This window comes from Ahaetulla prasina, chromosome 3 (genome assembly GCF_028640845.1).
Source record: "Ahaetulla prasina isolate Xishuangbanna chromosome 3, ASM2864084v1, whole genome shotgun sequence".
NCBI lineage: Eukaryota > Metazoa > Chordata > Lepidosauria > Squamata > Colubridae > Ahaetulla > Ahaetulla prasina.
In genome coordinates this window covers 178,948,871-178,968,827 of record NC_080541.1, presented here as the reverse complement: position 1 = coordinate 178,968,827, position 19,957 = coordinate 178,948,871, and the positions used below count along the sequence as shown (strand labels likewise).

The following is a 19,957-nucleotide window of genomic DNA, read 5'->3' as shown; positions in this document are numbered from 1 at the left end:
CATTCAAAATAGGGGAGATGCTTTGTACCATAGTCCTACCACCCTAACGCTTCCCTTGAATGTCTAGATTAATCCATCTAAAAAAAGTCCATTTGGAGATTAAATTATGTTTTTCTTGGGAATTAAACACATTCCCACATAAACTTTGGCTGTTGTGCAAGTGCAGCCCCCTTCCTCCCATATTACAGCCATAATAATTTCCCTGATATTGAAGAGAGACAGGGAGGGAGGGAGGGAGGGAGGGAGGGAGGGAGGGAGAGAGAAGGAGAAAGAGAATAAAATTCTTTTTCATTGAATTGACTGAAACTTGATAGCTAAAAGGGAATCTTTCTGCATGACAGAGTAAAAATGTCACCTTTACAAGCACTGAAGAAGCATCAGCATGACAACTGCTTAGGTATAAAATATAGAGAGCCAACATTAAATTGTCCCAAGAATAATTCTTTCATATAAATGAATCACAAATGTCTCTGAATGCGTATTTCTTTAGTGCATCTGAAAATGGATTTTAATATCCCCAGGTTTTTTGCAGACTACATTATGAACCCCTGCAATATTTAGCATTTGCATTATAGCTATTTTACACAATGGGCAGGATAATAATAACAATAATATTATTATTATTAGGATGATGATGGAATTTTTGTGAATTTATAAAATTCATAAAAAAATGATTCCTAAAAGGCTTTTCTTTAGTCGTGCTGGAATTACCAACATTTGTATTCCCTAATAAAACTAATATACTCCAGTGCTATATTTTAAAGTTGAAAATAGCCAATCAGGTGCCATTGAAAACAGAACTTAATAAAGCTAACATGCTCTTGGTCAAAGACACCAATTCATTCAAGAAAACTTGTGTCAAAAGATTTCAGAGACAAAGCAATCATACAGAATAATGTTTTCTTCCTATGGAAAATCATACAATTTATTGCTACATCTGGAGCATTATGCCAACCTTTATTGATAATTGGCTTTTCCATTGCAAAGGCCAATTTTAGTTGCCTGGCAACTGCAGTGACACTGTGCAGTTCATTTGCATTTAAGTTTCCAGAGCAGGGTGTATTTCAAATTACAGACAACATTTAATCTACAAGAAACAAAGATAAAACTGATGGACCTCTAATGTACATGAATATGGGTACACAAACAATTTATATTTCCAGCTGACTAAACAAGCTTGTTTCTACAATTAAATAGTGAATCTGGATTCTGTTCAAAATATCAATAGATTACACATTCATGAAATATTCATTATTTCCTTAATGCTATTTTAATCCTTTCTTTAACACCCTCAACAGTGGCAGTGAAAGTGTCAGTAAACTTTTTGGCTGCAAATCTTGAATCACTCACTGTGACCTCATTTGGATTTACTTCCAGGTAAATATTCAAAGAAATGAGCTGTAGAAGAAAAATGGAAGATAAAAAAGATGGTAGAGAAAAATCCTAAATTTCAGATATTGGCTAGGCTGCCTTTAAGTGAGCAGAGAAACTGTATCCTGGGTGAATTTAGTCATTGTGTTATCTTCATTATCATTTTCTAATTTTTGGAGGCACACTAAGTAGAATATTTCTAATAAAATAAAGTGTAAATATTAAACTAAAACACACTAAGTATTTTTGGAGAACGACCTCCAAACTCCAGAAGTTCAGTGACTGGGATTGGAACATCTTATTACTGATTTGAAAGGGAAGGATCACAGTTCAGATTCAATCTTCTCAGGCTCTCCAGGTAAGATTATAATACTCCTCCCAGAAAGTTCAGCGTACCACTCTCAAAGCACCTCTGTACTTAGATCTCCAGTCTTGTACATGCAGCTGTAATCTGTATTTCAATCTGCTCCTTAGCTATGACAACAATGTTAGCCAGATAGATGTTTTGTCTAGTGAGTTCTTGAGAGGGGGAGTCTTCTGCTGGAATGGGGAGTTTCAATCTCTTCTATGAAGGTGGGATACTTGATTTCTTTTACTTTCTGGAAAATCAGGGAAGGTCTCATCTGAAATACTTCTCGTACCTTCTCCTTTTCTGTGGATGGAGAAATCTTTTACATGCCAGTTGTCCAGTCTGTGGTTCTTCCTTGTGTTGCAAGATCATTCCATTTACCATTACATTTTTGACTCAACCTCCCCGGCAGCCCCCGAATCCATCAGGTGATCCGGAGCCACGTGACTGGCAAGGCTCAGACGGTGGCTCGCGAAGGCCTAATTTCTTCCCGGTGAGAAGTAACGCCGTTCGGGAAACGCGAAGGAAATGGGTTTCTGCGGAAAGGGATCGCGCTCCGTTGTGTTTAAAACACAGCTTGTTTAGATTTTGTTTTTGTTTTGTACTACAAAACATGTATTTGTATCTGAGAGTTAAGGTTCGTTTTATTTCGTCCGCGAAATAAATAAATTCCTCCTATCGAAAATGATTTTAAGATTTTTGGGTTGGGCTGAGCTTCGTTTGCAACCATTCGTACCTGCTTGCACATAGCTAGGATCCTAATATTGTGTGTGTGAATAATAAAATGACACGGTTTTTAATTGGTTTTAACTGGTTTTTAATGGTCGTGTGTGAATTCTCCAGACTGCTTAGCTTTGTGTTTTGTGTACGCCGCCCGGAGTCATATGCGCTGGACGTTAGATTTACTTATGTCTAATAAGTAAATAAATACAATAAAACCATATATAAGTCTGATGTTTAGCATCAGATCAAAAGCGCCCGGTTTAACTTTCTATATCGGTATGAATTCGATGCTGCCATCTAGCTGGGATTTCTTTCACATTATCTCCTTGTGATTCACTTGTTTAAAAGGACCGGCAGGCAGTCATAAGAAAGAGCAGGGCGGTGCTGAGAGATGGTGCCTGCAATTAGAAAAAAAAAAGAAATAATCCAGCATCTCTTTCACCGACATTAGGTACTAGAGAAAGAGGATTATCTTGAAACCGGCTGTTAGATCCATATTCAGATAAAAGTAAAAGAGTAAGAAACCAAATTTGAATAGCTTCATAATCCATTTAAGGCATATGCATCCAAGATTTGATCAACTGTATCAAGTTTACATATAATTAAATTATAAAGAGCCTTCCCCTGAAATTTTTGAAGTCCAAATCATTCTTTTTACACGACTCAAATATATATTTTTGTATTCAACAGCATGTAATGTGATAACATGTATTTCTCATATTCCATTTAGCTATTCCTTGTATGTCCAATCACACTTGGCCAATAAAAAAAATTCTATTCTATTCTATATTTATGACGGGAATTATAAAAACAGCAATTTTAAACTATGTTTGTCCAGTTTGTACATTTTTTCTTTATTTTGTATTGAACATGTATTTGAAAGCTTTATCTCCTACCAAAGACAGATGCCTCCCATCGAAATTGATTTTAGATTTTTTACAAAAATTAGGATGAAATGTTTACCTCTAAGTGTTCAACTAGATTGTCTCCCAGAGCTATATTTAATGATTAGAAATGTTGCTTCCTAAATCAAATGCCACATTAATTCTAGTGCATCAGCACTTTTCCCCTGATGAGATAGTCAGAAGCAAAAAGAGTGATGTTTCCTTTGCCACTTCCAATCACCAACAGGAATGTGAGATCTGTGCCATCCCATCTGTCACAACAACACAGAGCCTGAGTAAGACGCTCTCTGAGTTAGTTGGGGAAAATAAAAGTTTATCATTCTTTGGACATGGAATTATGATCGGGAGAGAAATTTTTGTCGTACTAGGCAATAAGGAATCAGGAATGCAAAACAGTGCTGGATTTATGGTTACATATACCCATTTATTTTACATACAATCTCCATATACTATTACGATGTGCATTTTATATTAACTAGTGCTTCATAGATATGGTATATCTTTGTCTAACAGAGCAAAGGCATTTTTACCTTTATATGTTAGAGCCATAATCCCATGTGGCGCAGATTAAAATACACCCTTCACATTCTACACAACTGAATTGAAAATCCCTGATACTGCATTAATATTGCACTATACCAGTAGAATTCAACATAGTTACTGCTCTGGGATAGAAGCTGTTTTTCAGCCTATTTTTCCCTTATTTTTATTGTTCTATACCGTCTGCCAGATGGTAATAGTTCAAAATAAGGGTGCCCAGGATGAGTTGGATCTTTAAGTATATTTTGAACTTTCTTAAGGCAGCGGGAGCTACAAAGCTCTTCCAAAGAGGGGAGAGGGCAACCAATGATGATCCTCTGGGCAATGATGTTAACCCTCTGGAGTGCTGTCCTATCTGCCACTGTGCAATTAGCAAACCATACATAGGTGCAGTAAGTTAAGATACGCTTCATAGTGCAGCGATAGAAGGTCACCAGCAAACTCACTTAACAAATGTCTCATTTAGCAACAGTAATTTTTGGCTCAATTGTGGTGGTAATCAAGGACTACCTGAAATTCTTTTCTATTCTGTGTTGGTCATACTGCCCCTAGATTACTACGTCCATTTCTTTTACCATATTTTAGGAAAAACATAGACAGATTGGAGGATGTCCAGAAGATAGCAGCCAATATGGCCTGGAAGAAAAAAGTAAATATGAGGGATCATTAGAGGTATTATTTATATTTAGCCTAGAGAAAAGAAATAGAAGTATGATAGCAGTCTTCAAGTCTTTAAAAGTCTGCAACATATAAAATAAAATTATTCATTTTTTCCAATAGGCTCTGAAAGTCTGTAATGTAGAAAATAGAATTGTTTAGTTTTTTCCAGTAGGCAGGACATTTTTCTTTTGTATCCTAGAACATGGGATAATAAAAGTAATGCTGAATTGAAATTTGCTTTGGAATTTCCCAAGCATTTTCTTCCCTTGCCAAAGAAGTTTCCATTTTCTTTCTTCCATTGTCTGCCTTATCTTAGGTAGGAAAGAAGAAGTGTTTGAGAATTTCATTCAAAATAGTGGAGATGCTTTGTACCATAGTCCTACCACCCTAACGCTTCCCTTGAATGTCTAGACTAATCCATCTAAAAAAAGTCCATTAGGAGATTAAATTATGTTTTTCTTGGGAATTAAACACATTCCCACATAAACTTTGGCCGTTGTGCAAGTGCAGCCCCTTTCCTCCCATATTACAGCCATAATAATTTCCCTGATATTGAAGAGAGACAGGGAGGGAGGGAGGGAGAGAGAAGGAGAGAGAGAAGCAAATTCTTTTTCATTGAATTGACTGAAACTTGATAGCTAAAAGGGAATCTTTCTGCATGACAGAGTAAAAATGTCACCTTTACAAGCACTGAAGAAGTATCAGCATGACAACTGCTTAGGTATAAAATATAGAGAGCCAACATTAAATTGTCCCAAGAATAATTCTTTCATATAAATGAATCACAAATGTCTCTGAATGCGTATTTCTTTAGTGCATCTGAAAATGGATTTTAATATCCCCAGGTTTTTTGCAGACTACATTATGAACCCCTGCAATATTTAGCATTTGCATTATAGCTATTTTACACAATGGGCAGGATAATAATAACAATAATATTATTATTATTATTAGGATGATGATGGAATTTTTGTGAATTTATAAAATTCATAAAAAAATGATTTCTAAAAGGCTTTTCTTTAGTCGTGCTGGAATTACCAACATTTGTATTCCCCAATAAAACTAATATACTCCAGTGCTATATTTTAAAGTTGAAAATAGCCAATCAGGTGCCATTGAAAACAGAACTTAATAAAGCTAACATGCTCTTGGTCAAAGACACCAATTCATTCAAGAAAACTTGTGTCAAAAGATTTCAGAGACAAAGCAATCATACAGAATAATGTTTTCTTCCTATGAAAAATCATACAATTTATTGCTACATCTGGAGCATTATGCCAACCTTTATTGATAATTGGCTTTTCCATTGCAAAGGCCAATTTTAGTTGCCTGGCAACTGCAGTGACACTGTGCAGTTCATTTGCATTTAAGTTTCCAGAGCAGGGTGTATTTCAAATTACAGACAACATTTAATCTACAAGAAACAAAGATAAAACTGATGGACCTCTAATGTACATGAATATGGGTACACAAACAATTTATATTTCCAGCTGACTAAACAAGCTTGTTTCTACAATTAAATAGTGAATCTGGATTCTGTTCAAAATATCAATAGATTACACATTCATGAAATATTCATTATTTCCTTAATGCTATTTTAATCCTTTCTTTAACACCCTCAACAGTGGCAGTGAAAGTGTCAGTAAACTTTTTGGCTGCAAATCTTGAATCACTCACTGTGACCTCATTTGGATTTACTTCCAGGTAAATATTCAAAGAAATGAGCTGTAGAAGAAAAATGGAAGATAAAAAAGATGGTAGAGAAAAATCCTAAATTTCAGATATTGGCTAGGCTGCCTTTAAGTGAGCAGAGAAACCGTATCCTGGGTGAATTTAGTCATTGTGTTGTCTTCATTATCATTTTCTAATTTTTGGAGGCACACTAAGTAGAATATTTCTAATAAAATAAAGTGTAAATATTAAACTAAAACACACTAAGTATTTTTGGAGAACGACCTCCAAACTCCAGAAGTTCAGTGACTGGGATTGGAACATCTTATTACTGATTTGAAAGGGAAGGATCACAGTTCAGATTCAATCTTCTCAGGCTCTCCAGGTAAGATTATAATACTCCTCCCAGAAAGTTCAGCGTACCACTCTCAAAGCACCTCTGTACTTAGATCTCCAGTCTTGTACATGCAGCTGTAATCTGTATTTCAATCTGCTCCTTAGCTATGACAACAATGTTAGCCAGATAGATGTTTTGTCTAGTGAGTTCTTGAGAGGGGGAGTCTTCTGCTGGAATGGGGAGTTTCAATCTCTTCTATGAAGGTGGGATACTTGATTTCTTTTACTTTCTGGAAAATCAGGGAAGGTCTCATCTGAAATACTTCTCGTACCTTCTCCTTTTCTGTGGATGGAGAAATCTTTTACATGCCAGTTGTCCAGTCTGTGGTTCTTCCTTGTGTTGCAAGATCATTCCCATTTACCATTACATTTTTTGACTCAACCTCTTGCCCTGATGACAGTACTTACCTTGACTCTTTTCTTGTTTGTCTTCTTGACAGCCTTTTATCCTGCAGGGTTAATGTTGGAATGGGGTGTGGGGTGGCCATGAATTAGCTAGTCGGCACAGCATTTCACTCTATTGTACCCCCTTTTTCTTTTCTGTAGTTGTCTTCAGAAATGCTGTCTCTTTATTTCTCCTAGTCCTTCTGCATTGCAGTGACAACTCTTCCATTATTTCCCTGTTGCTTGCCTGCAGTTCAACCAATCAATTGTTAATACAATGGAAGATTTGCTGTTAAAACAGGAATGTCAAGAGGAACTAAAAGGCATAATTTCTAGAAACTTAGCATGGGCACCACTGAGCTAAATAAGTCAGGGGCTTGATTCAGTAAAGAGTAACTTCTGTGCTTTATTGACTTTTGTGAAATATACATAGGCTTTAGGGCAGAAGAGAAGAGAGCTGCACTATTATTCAGCTCTTCTTTTTCTTAGAAATCCTTAATATTGGTTTCTCAGGCTTGCAAAATTGTCTGCTTAGGGCACTATTCCCATAATCCTAGTATTTATACTGTTATCTAATTTTCACTGCATTGATATAAAGCAAGAATTCCATACATTCCAAGATGTCACATTTCCAAACAATCCAATGTCAATATCAGATAGACCTACCAATATTCTTTGTGGTATCCCTAGTCATGTGGAGAGGGCCAGCTCTGTGGACTGCTACTCCTACTCCATGTCCATTTCCACCTGGCCTTAGTTGGCCTTTCTTCCCACATAATAAAATCATATTTTTGTGAGTTTACTATTTCTAGTCCAGGAATAGTTACTACAATCAACCATCACACAGATACTTCAACAGACAAGTAAACAGATTTATCACAGTGCATGGAGAGAGAGAAAAGAGACGAGAGAGGAAGGAGGGAGGGAGGGAGGGAGAGAAACTATAGCGAGGAAGCATTTAGCAGATGAAAATTGCACCTAGATTCATTGTTATTTGTGGCTCTTCTCTTTCCTACATAGTCCTAATTCATCTCCTGCAATGCTCAGTTTATATCAAACATCTCACAAATACTTTAATATATTTTGACTAGAATGATTTCCCACTTCCTCCTGACTCAGTGCTTCTTCTGGAACACAACCTAAATGGGGACATTTGCCTAAGACATTGCCTAGGACATCTTTTATCTTCATTTGTTCTGAAATATTCTACGTGCTCATTTCTATCTCTGAATGGGTCCCATTTATCTCTCTCTATCCCAGCTGGTGTATATTTTATGTAAAATACAAAAATTAGCTTAGGAATTCATGTAAGTATAGCTAGAAGATATTGCCTTTAGTAAGCAAGTAGACTGAAACTTAAAAATTGGTATGTGGTACCAAAGCTGGCTCATTGCTATACTCTGTATTATTTATTTTTCTTGTGGTGCTCATGATCCACTAAGAAATAGGGTTTTTTCCTACCTTGAAAAGTACTTTGTCCCATTACTATTTCTAAATTTTAGGATTAACTATTCCATATAATGAAGCAAATAGAATCAAAGCCCATTTGCTCTCATTTTTCTAATAAATAGTATTTGTTTGTTTGCCCATAAGGAACCTCGATAATCATTTCAGATGAGATTTAAGAAGAGATGTATTGTTATACCTATAACCTGATATATGTTGTCCTGTGATGGGGGTTGAAAGGTGCCCTTATTTCTTTTTGGGTCTTCAAGATTCTTGTGGCTGTTCTCCAGATTCCTAGCCATAAAGGAGCACCTGCAGTATCTGCTCACCTCTACTTAAACACTGTTCCCCAAACCATAGATCCTACTGCATTGTTTCTGTGGCTCCCATCAGTCCATTTATTGAAATCAAGGATTGTAGATCATCCCCTCCCCTTTACAGACATTAGCTAAGAAATAGAACGAACTAATCAAAGGACAACCATGAATCTTTCCCCTTCTCGGATAAGGTACTAAGTGGTGAAAACTCTAGCTGAATAGAGCTTTTTTATGACTATATTAGATTGTAATCTATTTCAGCAAGATATATTTTCTTAGAGCTTATGTTTTAGAAATTCAATAAATATTACACACAAGCATTACAACAAATCCATTTCATCTGACTTATGTTGAAAGAATTATTCTGAGTCTATCAGAGAGCATTTACTTCTAGCAATGAAGCTATACATCTGCTCTGGGGGCAGCAATCAGCCAGGATTTCTATAATCTGTTGGATTTTGCTAATTATTTGAGAATAACAAGCCATCAGTCAACAACTGAATGACATATTATATATCTTATAAACTTTTCTGCTGTCTTGCATCCACTAGTATTTTCTTAGGGAACAGCCAGCTGTCCATGAAAATATGCTGTTCTCCACTTCTTCAACTAATATGGAATGGAAGGAATGAATGTGAAGGCAGAAGGTGGCTCATGTGGTCAGGATGCTGGGTTGGCGGTTAGCAAGCCAATGTTCAAGATCTGCGTGCTGCTGTGTGGCAAGTTCTGGGATGTGTCTATAAGGGATAGAGAGGTTTGCCACCTTTCAGGTTGCTTGAGTGACCAGCCACAGGGGTGGAGGAGCTCAGTGTTTGAGACCTGTGAATAGGGTTATTTTTGTGCAGAAGAGTGGTGGTGTTTTGGAAGAGAACTAAACTTGATTCCAAAAACAGTTCAGTTCACAAGTCAAAGGACAGAGGAGAGATACAAGGTGAACTTGGAAGGAGTTTCCTTGATGCCTTGGGGAAAACCTGAAAAAGTCTCGTAAGCAAGACAAAGGGCCTCTATACAATCATTAAAGAGGGCAATCAATCAATCAATCAATCACTCTAGGATCAGCAAGGCAGCCAGGCTCTGGGGCAGCTACATATTAGGGTGCTAATTAACACAACATCTGTATCCCCACAAAGCCATAATTCTACAGAGTTGTCCCCTATCTACTATATGAATGTGAGTCCTGGACTCTGTTCTAAGGACACATAAAAAAAACTGGAGAAATTTCACATGCAGACCCTCCACTCCATCCTCCCAAGATTATGACTTCAATCTGGAGGTCTTTGATCACATGGGGCCCACCAACATTGAATCCCCGATTACCCAGATGCAGTAAGTGGGACATGTTATCAACAATGGAGACCATTGCATGGCTCACCAGTTGCTTTATGGTGAACTAGAGACCTTAGATTGTCCACGGAAGTGCTACAAAGACATTAGGAAGAAAACCATATACCACTGTAGCAGTGGTGAAATCCATTTTTTTTTACTATCGGTTCTGTGGGCATGACTTGGTGGGTGTGGTGTGGCTTGGTGGATGTGGCTTGATGGGCATGACAGGGGAAGGATACTGCAAAATCTCCATTCCCACCCCACTCCTGGGGGAAGAATATTGCAAAATCTCCATTCCCTCCCCACTTCTGGAAGAAGAATATTGCAAAATCTCCTTTCCCACCCCACTCTGGGTCCAGCCAGAGTTGGTATTTGCCAGTTCTCTGAACTGCTCAAAATTTCCACTATGGGTTCTCCAGAACCTGTCAGAACCTGCTGGATTCCACCCCTGCACTGTAACATCCAGTCAAGGGAACTAGATATACAGTTCCAGAAAGAACTCACTAGCAATCCCTTAGCTGTGAAGCCTATATCACAACACAACAAAGCCGGTCAAAAACTGATGGAAAATTAGGAGTGGCATCACAAATTAATACCTAAAGTTATTGAAACAATGGGCCTCCAATGGCCCCAATTGCTAGACTCTGTGCTTCCAAACTGGAACCACAAATGAATTGCAGAACAGTGTGTCTTCTTCAAACCTGTAAGACCACAAGACTACATATTACTGACTCTATTCTTAAGAGAACGAGGAAGGGTCCAGTCTGAAATGCTTTCTCAAATTGTATTTATGCTTTGGGATAGGGCTTCTCTTATCTGATCATTGTCTTGGTTGCCATTTTTCTCTTCTTTCTCAACATTATTTTCACATCCCATTACAAACGGTAATCAAGTAATTTTTGATTAAGATTGAGAGCGTTTTAACAAACTGCATCACTGTTTGGTTTGTTGGCAGCAGTGCTTCAGATAGAAGGTCCATACAGAGAGTGGTAAGGACAGCTGAGAAGATTATAGGAAGCTCGCTTCCCGTTATTCAGGATACTGCTTATAAGCGCTATGTGCTCAGACCATGAAGTATTGTTAGAGACCTCACACACCCACTTCATGGTCTGTTTCTGTTGCACCCCTCTGAAAGGAGATTTCAAAGTACCTCTAGCAGGACTTTTAGATTTTGTAATAGCTTTGTTCCTTATGCCATCCATCTTGTAAACTTGCAAGATTCTTTTTTTTTTTGCCATATATGTGTATACATTCAAACTAGACTGTGATGTTTCTCTGTGTCATATATGTGTGTGTATGTGAGAATATGCATAATGGTTATATTTTGAGAGTCGAATGCAGCAAAATTTCATTTTAATGAATGCTGATTAGTGTACATTTAAAGTGACAATAAAGTATTCTATTCTATTCTATTCTATTCTATTCTATTCTATTCTATTCTATTCTATTCTATTCTATTCTATTCTATTCTATTCTTTATAATGTTACAGGCTGTGACTTGGAGAAGCCTCTGTTTCATGTCAATTTGGCACACTCTTTTCTAATCTGGTGCCCTCCACATTTATTGGGATTAGGACTCTCAAAGTCCTGAGGCACCATGACAGTGTGGACAGCCCCTTGGGGGGAAGGCTAATTTAAAAGTAATAGAATTACTGTGCAGTGGAGGTGCCAAGGTGGGTCTGGGGAGAATAGTAATCAAACAGCAATTTCAATATCTATAAATCCAGGATCAGCTTTAAAGATTTTGCTGCTTGGAAAAAGCAAGTGGGCCATCCATCAAGAATAAAAACATCCTGGTAAGGCAAATGCTAAGAAGATAAATAGAGTGGCCTTATATCCAATTCTAATTCTTGATTATTTATTAATTGTATAGCTTCACTGAAACAGCTAGGTGGTTACTTGCAAATGATTTATAATACTGAAAGGAAACATTTTTTTGCAGTTAAATGAATTTTGGATGCCCTTGCACAAACGGCACATGGCATAAGTGTGCTCTGTGATCCCAGAAGAATCTCTTAGGCTTCTTGCCTGAGATGAACCTCTTGTGGCAGGCAGTTGAATAATAAGAGAAGGAACACCTGCTCTTGTCCCATGTTTGCTGTGAGAAGAAGGTGTCCTTTTGCCTATCTGTACATTGAGAAGGTTCGTGGTGCTGTGAGCACAATTTGGTTTCTGCTTAAGGCTCTCCAGTGTTGGATGGTAGGTAGCTTCTCCCAATGCTTGATTAATCTTCACGAGATCAAGACCCAGGAAAAAGGCACTTTCCTTCAAGATGACGATCACAGCAGCTCAGGCTGTCCAAGGATATTATTGCCCCTCCGCTCTAGAGCAATTGAGTAGTTTTGAAGGTAAAGCGCATGTTGAAAAATGCAAATGGCCCTCGTAGAGAATGGGGAGAAAAGTTGATCACTTCTGGAGTAATAGCATGTAGGGAAAGATGGCCTTCTTTAACACTTTCCTCCAGTGAAAGGGAGAAAGAAGCTGATAATGCAACAGGAGGAAATGCCACATTGCACATTACTTCAATGTAGATACCAGCATCAGAGGGAGGGAGATATTCCTGCAGCCAAACAGCTGCAGTCCTGTTAATTATCAGCCCCTGCCCTAAGGAGCAACTATTGCATTTTTTAAGCGTACTTTAAATGCAAAGGCAATATCTGGTTTAGCTTTTATTTTAAATGGGTAAAGTGGTTGCCCATTCTCTGCTCATTTTTTTGCCTACAGCTTTTTATTCTTCTATCCTTACATAATGCCAGAAGTGGTAAGATCTGTCCAACTAAAAACACCCTTCTTACCCAGCCTGTTGCCCTTCAAGAGCATTGGGCTGTAATTCCATCAACCCAGAATGTGCTTTTCCAATTCTGCACTGTCCACCGCTAGATATAAAAATAAAATACAACAATGCCTGAGTTAGAAGGAAGTGCCTCAGCCAATGCCAGATATATGGTTTGCCCCTCTAAACGTGACAGTGAAACTCACTGCTTATGCTACCTCATCTGCTATCAATCTATAAGAGAAATCTGATCAGTGTAGGATGGGAAGAGAATCAGATTTTTTTAATCAAATTTTTTTTTAAAAAAATCTCCAACTCCCCACAAACTTACCTCATTCAATATCAGTTCTGATTTTTTTAATATAAAATATGACTCCAACTCAGAGATGACTTGTAAGTTTCTCAGTTGTAAATTAAAAATGAAAACTGATAATTGTGCCTGTCTGAATCTAAGTCGTTGACAAGACTGAAGATGATTGTAGTATTATAACAGTGTTATAGGCTCACATCTCATCTTTGTGTTCTTGGATCATCATACTATCACATCAGCAAACAAATTGAAAGGGGCTGAGAAGATGTTAAATAGAGAACCAAGAGAGGAGGATGTGATCAGTTCTCACACAGGCAGGCAAGCAGGAAGGAAGAGACAAACTTGCAACCTTGTTGAGAGGCTGTGTGACATGTAAGAGAGTGTAAGAAGAAGGAAAAATAAGCTTTTCGCCCTTCAAGCACCATGAAAATATGTATGCAGATCTTATGCTTCTTTCTTTTACTAACCTTGTACAAATGTGCAGTGATCACTGGGGTAAGTTCTCTCTCTCTTTTCATTTTTGCTTATGGACTACTGTAATTGTTGAAGAAGTTCTGTGACCACATTGGCTGTAAATTTAGGGTCCGCTTGCTGTGAAGATGGCATGTGAATTTTGGCAATGCCAGACAGAATGTTTTCTATTATTCTTAACTTAAATGGCATGGCTAATACATGTTTAAACTCTAACCCTGAGATTTTAAGTTACCATTGAAAATATGCCAATCGAAACATAATAAAATAAAAATAAAGGAAACTGACTATTAATTGATTATAACTATTGCGTTTTCACAAGTCCTGGAAAGGTGGAGGGAGGAAAAACTGTTTCACTGATTTCAAAGGCTTTTTAAAATATTCATAGGCTTGGAATAGAGTCTGAAATGGTAATATAGTATACACACCTACCTAAAAATGGGATTTACTCCTAAGAAAAGATGCATGGAATTGGGCTGTATGTTTATGTAAAGATTTAAAAGTTTAAAAATGGCATGTTTAAAGGTTAGTTTAGTGAATATTGATGATCTAAAATAAAAAGTTATATTCTTAATGTTCATTATAAGGCAACTTTGAATTTCTTTAATGGTTTTAATATATTTTTCAAAACAACATATTTTCAATATTAGCTATATAAAATCCTAAATTACGGATCTATGTTTCTTAATCCCATCTGAAAATAGCTTACACAAAACTATTCACAAGCTCCAAATTAGTAAAAATATTATATTTTAAATATGATCCATGTTTATTCCCCACATTAATATATTGATCAGCACTTGACAAGGGAACTTTTTAAAGATTTCAGCAACTGGCTCTATAATTTGAAAAAAAGAGAAAAACATTTTTGTAGATTTTCTAATGACAAAAACTTCAGGCAATTCCTTAAATTCTAGATCATCCTATTCAAGTAAAAGATTTCTTATGTGACTATTATTTGCATATATCAGTTAATAGATATAGTATTATCTGCATCAGTTAAATTGAAATATCTTATTGAGTAAGGTTGAAAGCAGCATTCTCCTGGAAATGATTACTTACTTATACTGGTTAAAGACATGTGTTGAAAAACATCCTGTTTAATACATGGAGATGGTCAAAAAATTAAGAAGAATCCATTCCTGGTCCAGTCATGAAGCAGAGATCAACTTTCTTTGATGACAGATTCCAGATTCTGTTAACGGACAGCAACACACTGTCGGTCAAACTCATTGAGACTTCTTTCCAATACGGATAAGAGCATTTTGTAATGTTATGTACACCGGCTAATCTGGAACATTAGATGCAATACACATTGATGAGCAGTTACAGTTTTTCCCCATTGCTTGTAGAGGAAGTATACGATGGCTCAGTCCGAATTATTGGATATGATTTAGAATCCCTTGATTCTAAAAATCCACATGCATACCATGTGGGACAGGAATTCACCCCTCACTGTTGAAAGTTGAAAGTTAAACACATACACGGACACACACACACCTGTGGGGGCGCGCGTCACACAGACAGACAGGCAGGCAGACAGACAGACAGACAGACAGACAGACAGACAGACACATAGCCCTTTGGTATTCAATTTTTGTATGGTTTGAAAATCTCTTCCTTCTTATAAATGATGGAAGTTTCAGTTTTACACTGAAATTGGTAATACAGGTAGTCCTCCATTTACAACAGTTAATTACAGAAAAAAGTGACTTATGACCATTTTTCACACTTACAACAGTTGCAGCATCCTCATGGTGACTTGACCAAAATTTGGATGCTTGGCAAATGACTCATATTTAGGACGGTTGCAGAGTCCCAGGATCATGTGATCACCTTTTGCAACCTTCTGACAAGCAAAGTCAATGGGGAAGCCAGATTCACTTAACAACCGTGTTACTAATTTAACAGCTGCAGTGATTCACTTAACAACTGTGACAAGAAAGATTGTGAAATGGGGCAAAAATCACTTAACAACTGTCTCACTTAGCAACAGAAATTTTGGGCTCAATTGTGGTCGTAAGTTAAGGGCTACCTGTAGAAAGCATGCTGCATTGTATTTAACTTAAAAAATAACTAGATGGGATTCTTCTTTTATACAAGAATTTAAAGAGGAAGAAAAATTAACAGTTCTCCATCCCGTATAGAAATCTTATTATTGTAACAAAATTACACACATTCTATTTAGTTGCAATTTATTTATTTGTCAATTATATAGCTACCCATCTCAGTCAAGGCAACTGACTGAGTAGTGGGTAGTGCATAACAATAGATAAAAAGCAAGAAAAAAATATAAAGAACCATAATAATAAATACACTCAAAAATTGGAAATCTCATGGTCAAAGGAAATAAAAATAGCCCCTTCAACGATGAACCCATCTAGCTAGGTCTTCAGTTCTATGGGAGCCTTGGGTTTGGTCATATAACCAGGTCTTAAGGGCCTTATGAAATATCAAGAGGGATCAGGACAACCTAATTTTGGGGGAAAGAATATTCCATCCACAACAGAGAAGACATGTCTCCTGGGACCCACCAAATGTAAATTCTTAGCCAAAGGTACCCACAGCATGCCTTCTCTGCCAGATCTGACAGAGCAGGCTGATATAAGTGGGACAAGCCAAAGGGCTTTAAAGATTAAAAGCAGCACCTTGAATTGGATGTAGAAGCAGACTGGCAACCAATGCAGCTCAAGAAGCAGAGCTCTAATATGCATTGACTTAGGAGTGCACATAATTGCCTATGCTGTTGCATTCTGTACCAGCTGAAGCTTCCAGATGCTCTTCAAGGGCAACTCATGTAGAGCACACTGCAGTAGTCCAATCTAAAGGTGACTAGGGCGTCAGTGGCTGTTATCAGGACCTGATGATTCAGGAACTGTGGAAATGACCTTCTAGCAACACTGCCACCTACTCCTTGAGAAGGATCCCAAATTGCATGTTGGGTCTGTCTAGGGCAGTGCAACCCCATCCAGGACCAAAAAATATATATTCCTTTAAGCAGTGAGTCCCTAAAGCCAAATATATTTGGTCTTGTCAGGGTTTCATGAAGCCTGTTGTTTCTCATCCAGATCCTCACAGGCTCCAGGCAACAAGACAGGATATTCATTGTATCATTTAATTCACTAGGGGTTGAGATATACAATTGGGTATCATTAAATTTCCCCTCAAATTTATTGGGCTTACAACATTTTCAGGGGATGATGGGTCGTGTGATCAGAGCAATCATTTTTACTTCTTTAACACCTCCCCTACCACCAACCCCAATGCCTTCATACAATCGCAGCATGCAGATTAGTGGTTCTGGAAATTAAGCTTTGGACCAGTGGTGAAATCCAATTTTTTTTACTACTGGTTCTGTGGGTGTGGCTTGGTGGGCGTGGTGTGGCGTGGTGTGGCTTGGTGGGTGTGGCTTGGTGGGCAAGGCAGGGGAAGAATATTGCAAAATCTCCATTCCCACCCTGGGGCCAGCCAGAGGTGGTATTTGCTGGTTCTCCGAACTACCCAAAATTTCCGCTACTGGGTCTCCAGAACCTGCTGGATTTCACTCCTGGTTTGGACACACCTGGAGAACACTAGTTGGGGAAACCGCCCTGAAAATGTGTTTGTGATTACGATTTGTTTTCCTATTGATTCCTTTCAATATTACTGATAACTTTATTAAAGAACCCTGCCTTTAATTTCATAATTAAAGTTATTTCTCAAATAAGCAACTGATTGGATCCATTGAATAGGATCCAATCGGAATACATTCTGTTAACCCTCTCAATTATATTTTTTCTCAACTGTGTGCTTATTGGCCAGTTCTATCTGTGTGTTACTTCAGAAATAATCATATACAGTATCTAAAGAAAAACCCTTCTCACCCCTATGTGTTGTATGTGTCTTCCTCAATCTCAGGTCCTTTACCAGAGGCCTGGGAATTTGAGGGTTCTGCACAATACCTTAATTGTTCCTAGCATTGCTTTCTTCCTACCGCTGAATTCTATATATGAGAGATATACAGTATTTTGAAAATGAAACGAAACGAAACAAAACAGAACAAAGCAAAAAAAACCCTACAGGTAGTCTTCAACTTACAACAATTCATTTAGCAACTATTCAAAGTTACAACAGCACTGAATAGAATAGAATAGAATAGAATTTTATTGGCCAAGTGTGATTGGACATACAAGGAATTTGTCTTGGTGCATATGCTCTCAGTGTACATAAAAGAAAAGATACCTTCATCAAGGTACAACATTTACAACACAATTGATGGTCAATATATCAATATAAATCATAAGGATTGCCAGCAACAAGTTATAGCCATACAGTCATAAGTGGAAAGAGATTGGCGATGGGAACTATGAGAAGATTAATAGTAGTGCAGATTCAGTAAATAGTCTGACAGTGTTGAGGGAATTATTTGTTTAGCAGAGTGATGGCCTTCGGGAAAAAACTGAATAAAGTGATGTATGACCGTTTTCACACTTATGACCGTTGCAGCATCCCCATGTTCACATGATCCGAATTTGGAACCTTGGCAACTAGTTCATATTTATGACAGTTGTGGTGTCCTGGGGTCATGTGCTCCCCTTTTGTGATCTTCTGAAGAGCAAAGTCAATGGGGAATCCAGATTCCCATAACAACAACCATGTTGCTAACTTAACAAATGCAGAGGTTCACTTAACAACAGTGGCAAGAAAAGTCATAAAATGGGGCAGAACTCACTTAACAAATATTTCACTGAGCAACATAAATTTTGGGCTCAATTGTGGTCATAACTCGAGGACTACCTGTATTTCATGGCAATATCTCATGGGTTGAAATTGTTTAAAATTAGCCTATTTTTCTGTTATCTGTATTTAAACATTGTTTCTAATTTACTATGCAGATATTTCATTCAGATTTCAAATAGAAGCTGAATTCAGATGAAAATGTTAGAAATTAAGAAAATGTTGGATAACCATCTGTCTGAGATAGTGTAGGGTTTCCTGCCTGGGCAGGGGGTTGTACTAGAAGGCCTCCAAGGTCCCTTCCAACTCTGTTGTTGTTGTTGTTGTTGTTGTTATTATTAAATCAAAATTGAAAAATAAAAATAAAAACAAAACAAAACTGTCTGAACAATCTTCTTAGTGTACCTAAAGGGATCTGAATTACAATCAAGTCAAATAAAGGGTCAACTCTCTCAAAAGTATTGTAATAACTGGATGCTCATATTCTTGATGAGTTACTTCCCATTCCTTAAATAGTTCTGATGACCTCAGCATGACAATTCACAGCCTGGCAGAATTTGATTTGTGTTTGTGTAGTGTTTCTTTGAATAAAACTGATATTTATTTCCTCATCTTTACTTAATTTAAGCTATTTGAATTTTAACAGATGCAGGAAATTGCATTATTACGTTTTTGTCCTGACATTTATCTATTTAGATTGTCACAGCTGTGGCATGTAAGTGACTCAGATAATATTTTAGATGACAGTGGAAGTAGATATTTTTAAAAGAGCAGCTCACTTTGGCGCTACAACCATCATCATGAACCAAAAAAAAAAAAAAATTATAGTAAAAATGGCTAGGAAAGAATTTATGGCATTTTGTCAAACCTTTTGCTCATATACACTCTCTCACATTCACAACCATACGCTTAAACACATGCTTCACTTTCATAGGCATCAAGAAGAACCAATTCAATAGCCATCACACTCTATATCAGAAGACCAGAAATTAGAAGGGTACCAGATATTGCTGCAGCTGTCAAAAAATCCAACACAGTTCTAGGCTGCATTAAAAGAGGGATAGAATCAAGATCAAGTGAAGTGTTAATACCACTTTATAATGCCTTGGTAAAACTAGATGTGGAAAACTGCATCCAGTTTTGATTGCCACAATGTAAAAAAGATGTTGAGATTCTAGAAAGAGTGCAGAGAGGAGCAACAAAGATGATTAGGGGACTGGAGGTTAAAACATGTAAAGAACAGTTGCTGGAATTGAGTATGTCTAGTTCAGGGGTGTCAAACTCGATTTCATTGAGGGCTGCATCAGGGTTGTGTTTGACCTTGGGGGGAACAGGGGCATGGCCAGAGGACATGGCCAGCTTGACATCACTTGTGTCGGGGGTGCCTGCGGTGACCTGAGTGCTCTGCCAGCGAAAACAGACCCCCAAGCACCATTTTTGACTGCGACGGTCTCCTGCAACCCTCTGCCAGTAAAAATGGAGCTTGGGAGAGCCACATGCGGCCCTCCCGAGCTCCATTTTCACTGTCAGAGGCACCGTGGGCCAGTCCTTCACTGTTTCTAAGTACCCTGTGGCAGGGGTGAAATCCATTTACATTTG

At 37.7% G+C, this 19,957-nt stretch overlaps 1 protein-coding gene across 1 annotated transcript in view; it reads left to right on the top strand.

Annotated features, from left to right (window-relative positions):
• Positions 1–19,957, top strand: part of PROK1 (prokineticin 1) — a 31,359-nt gene that overhangs the window by 2,499 nt on the left and 8,903 nt on the right. Inside the window, exon 3 of the mRNA XM_058176679.1 lies at positions 4,474–4,560. Within this exon, the coding sequence (XP_058032662.1) occupies positions 4,474–4,560 (87 nt within the window). The remainder of the gene's footprint in view (positions 1–4,473; positions 4,561–19,957) is intronic.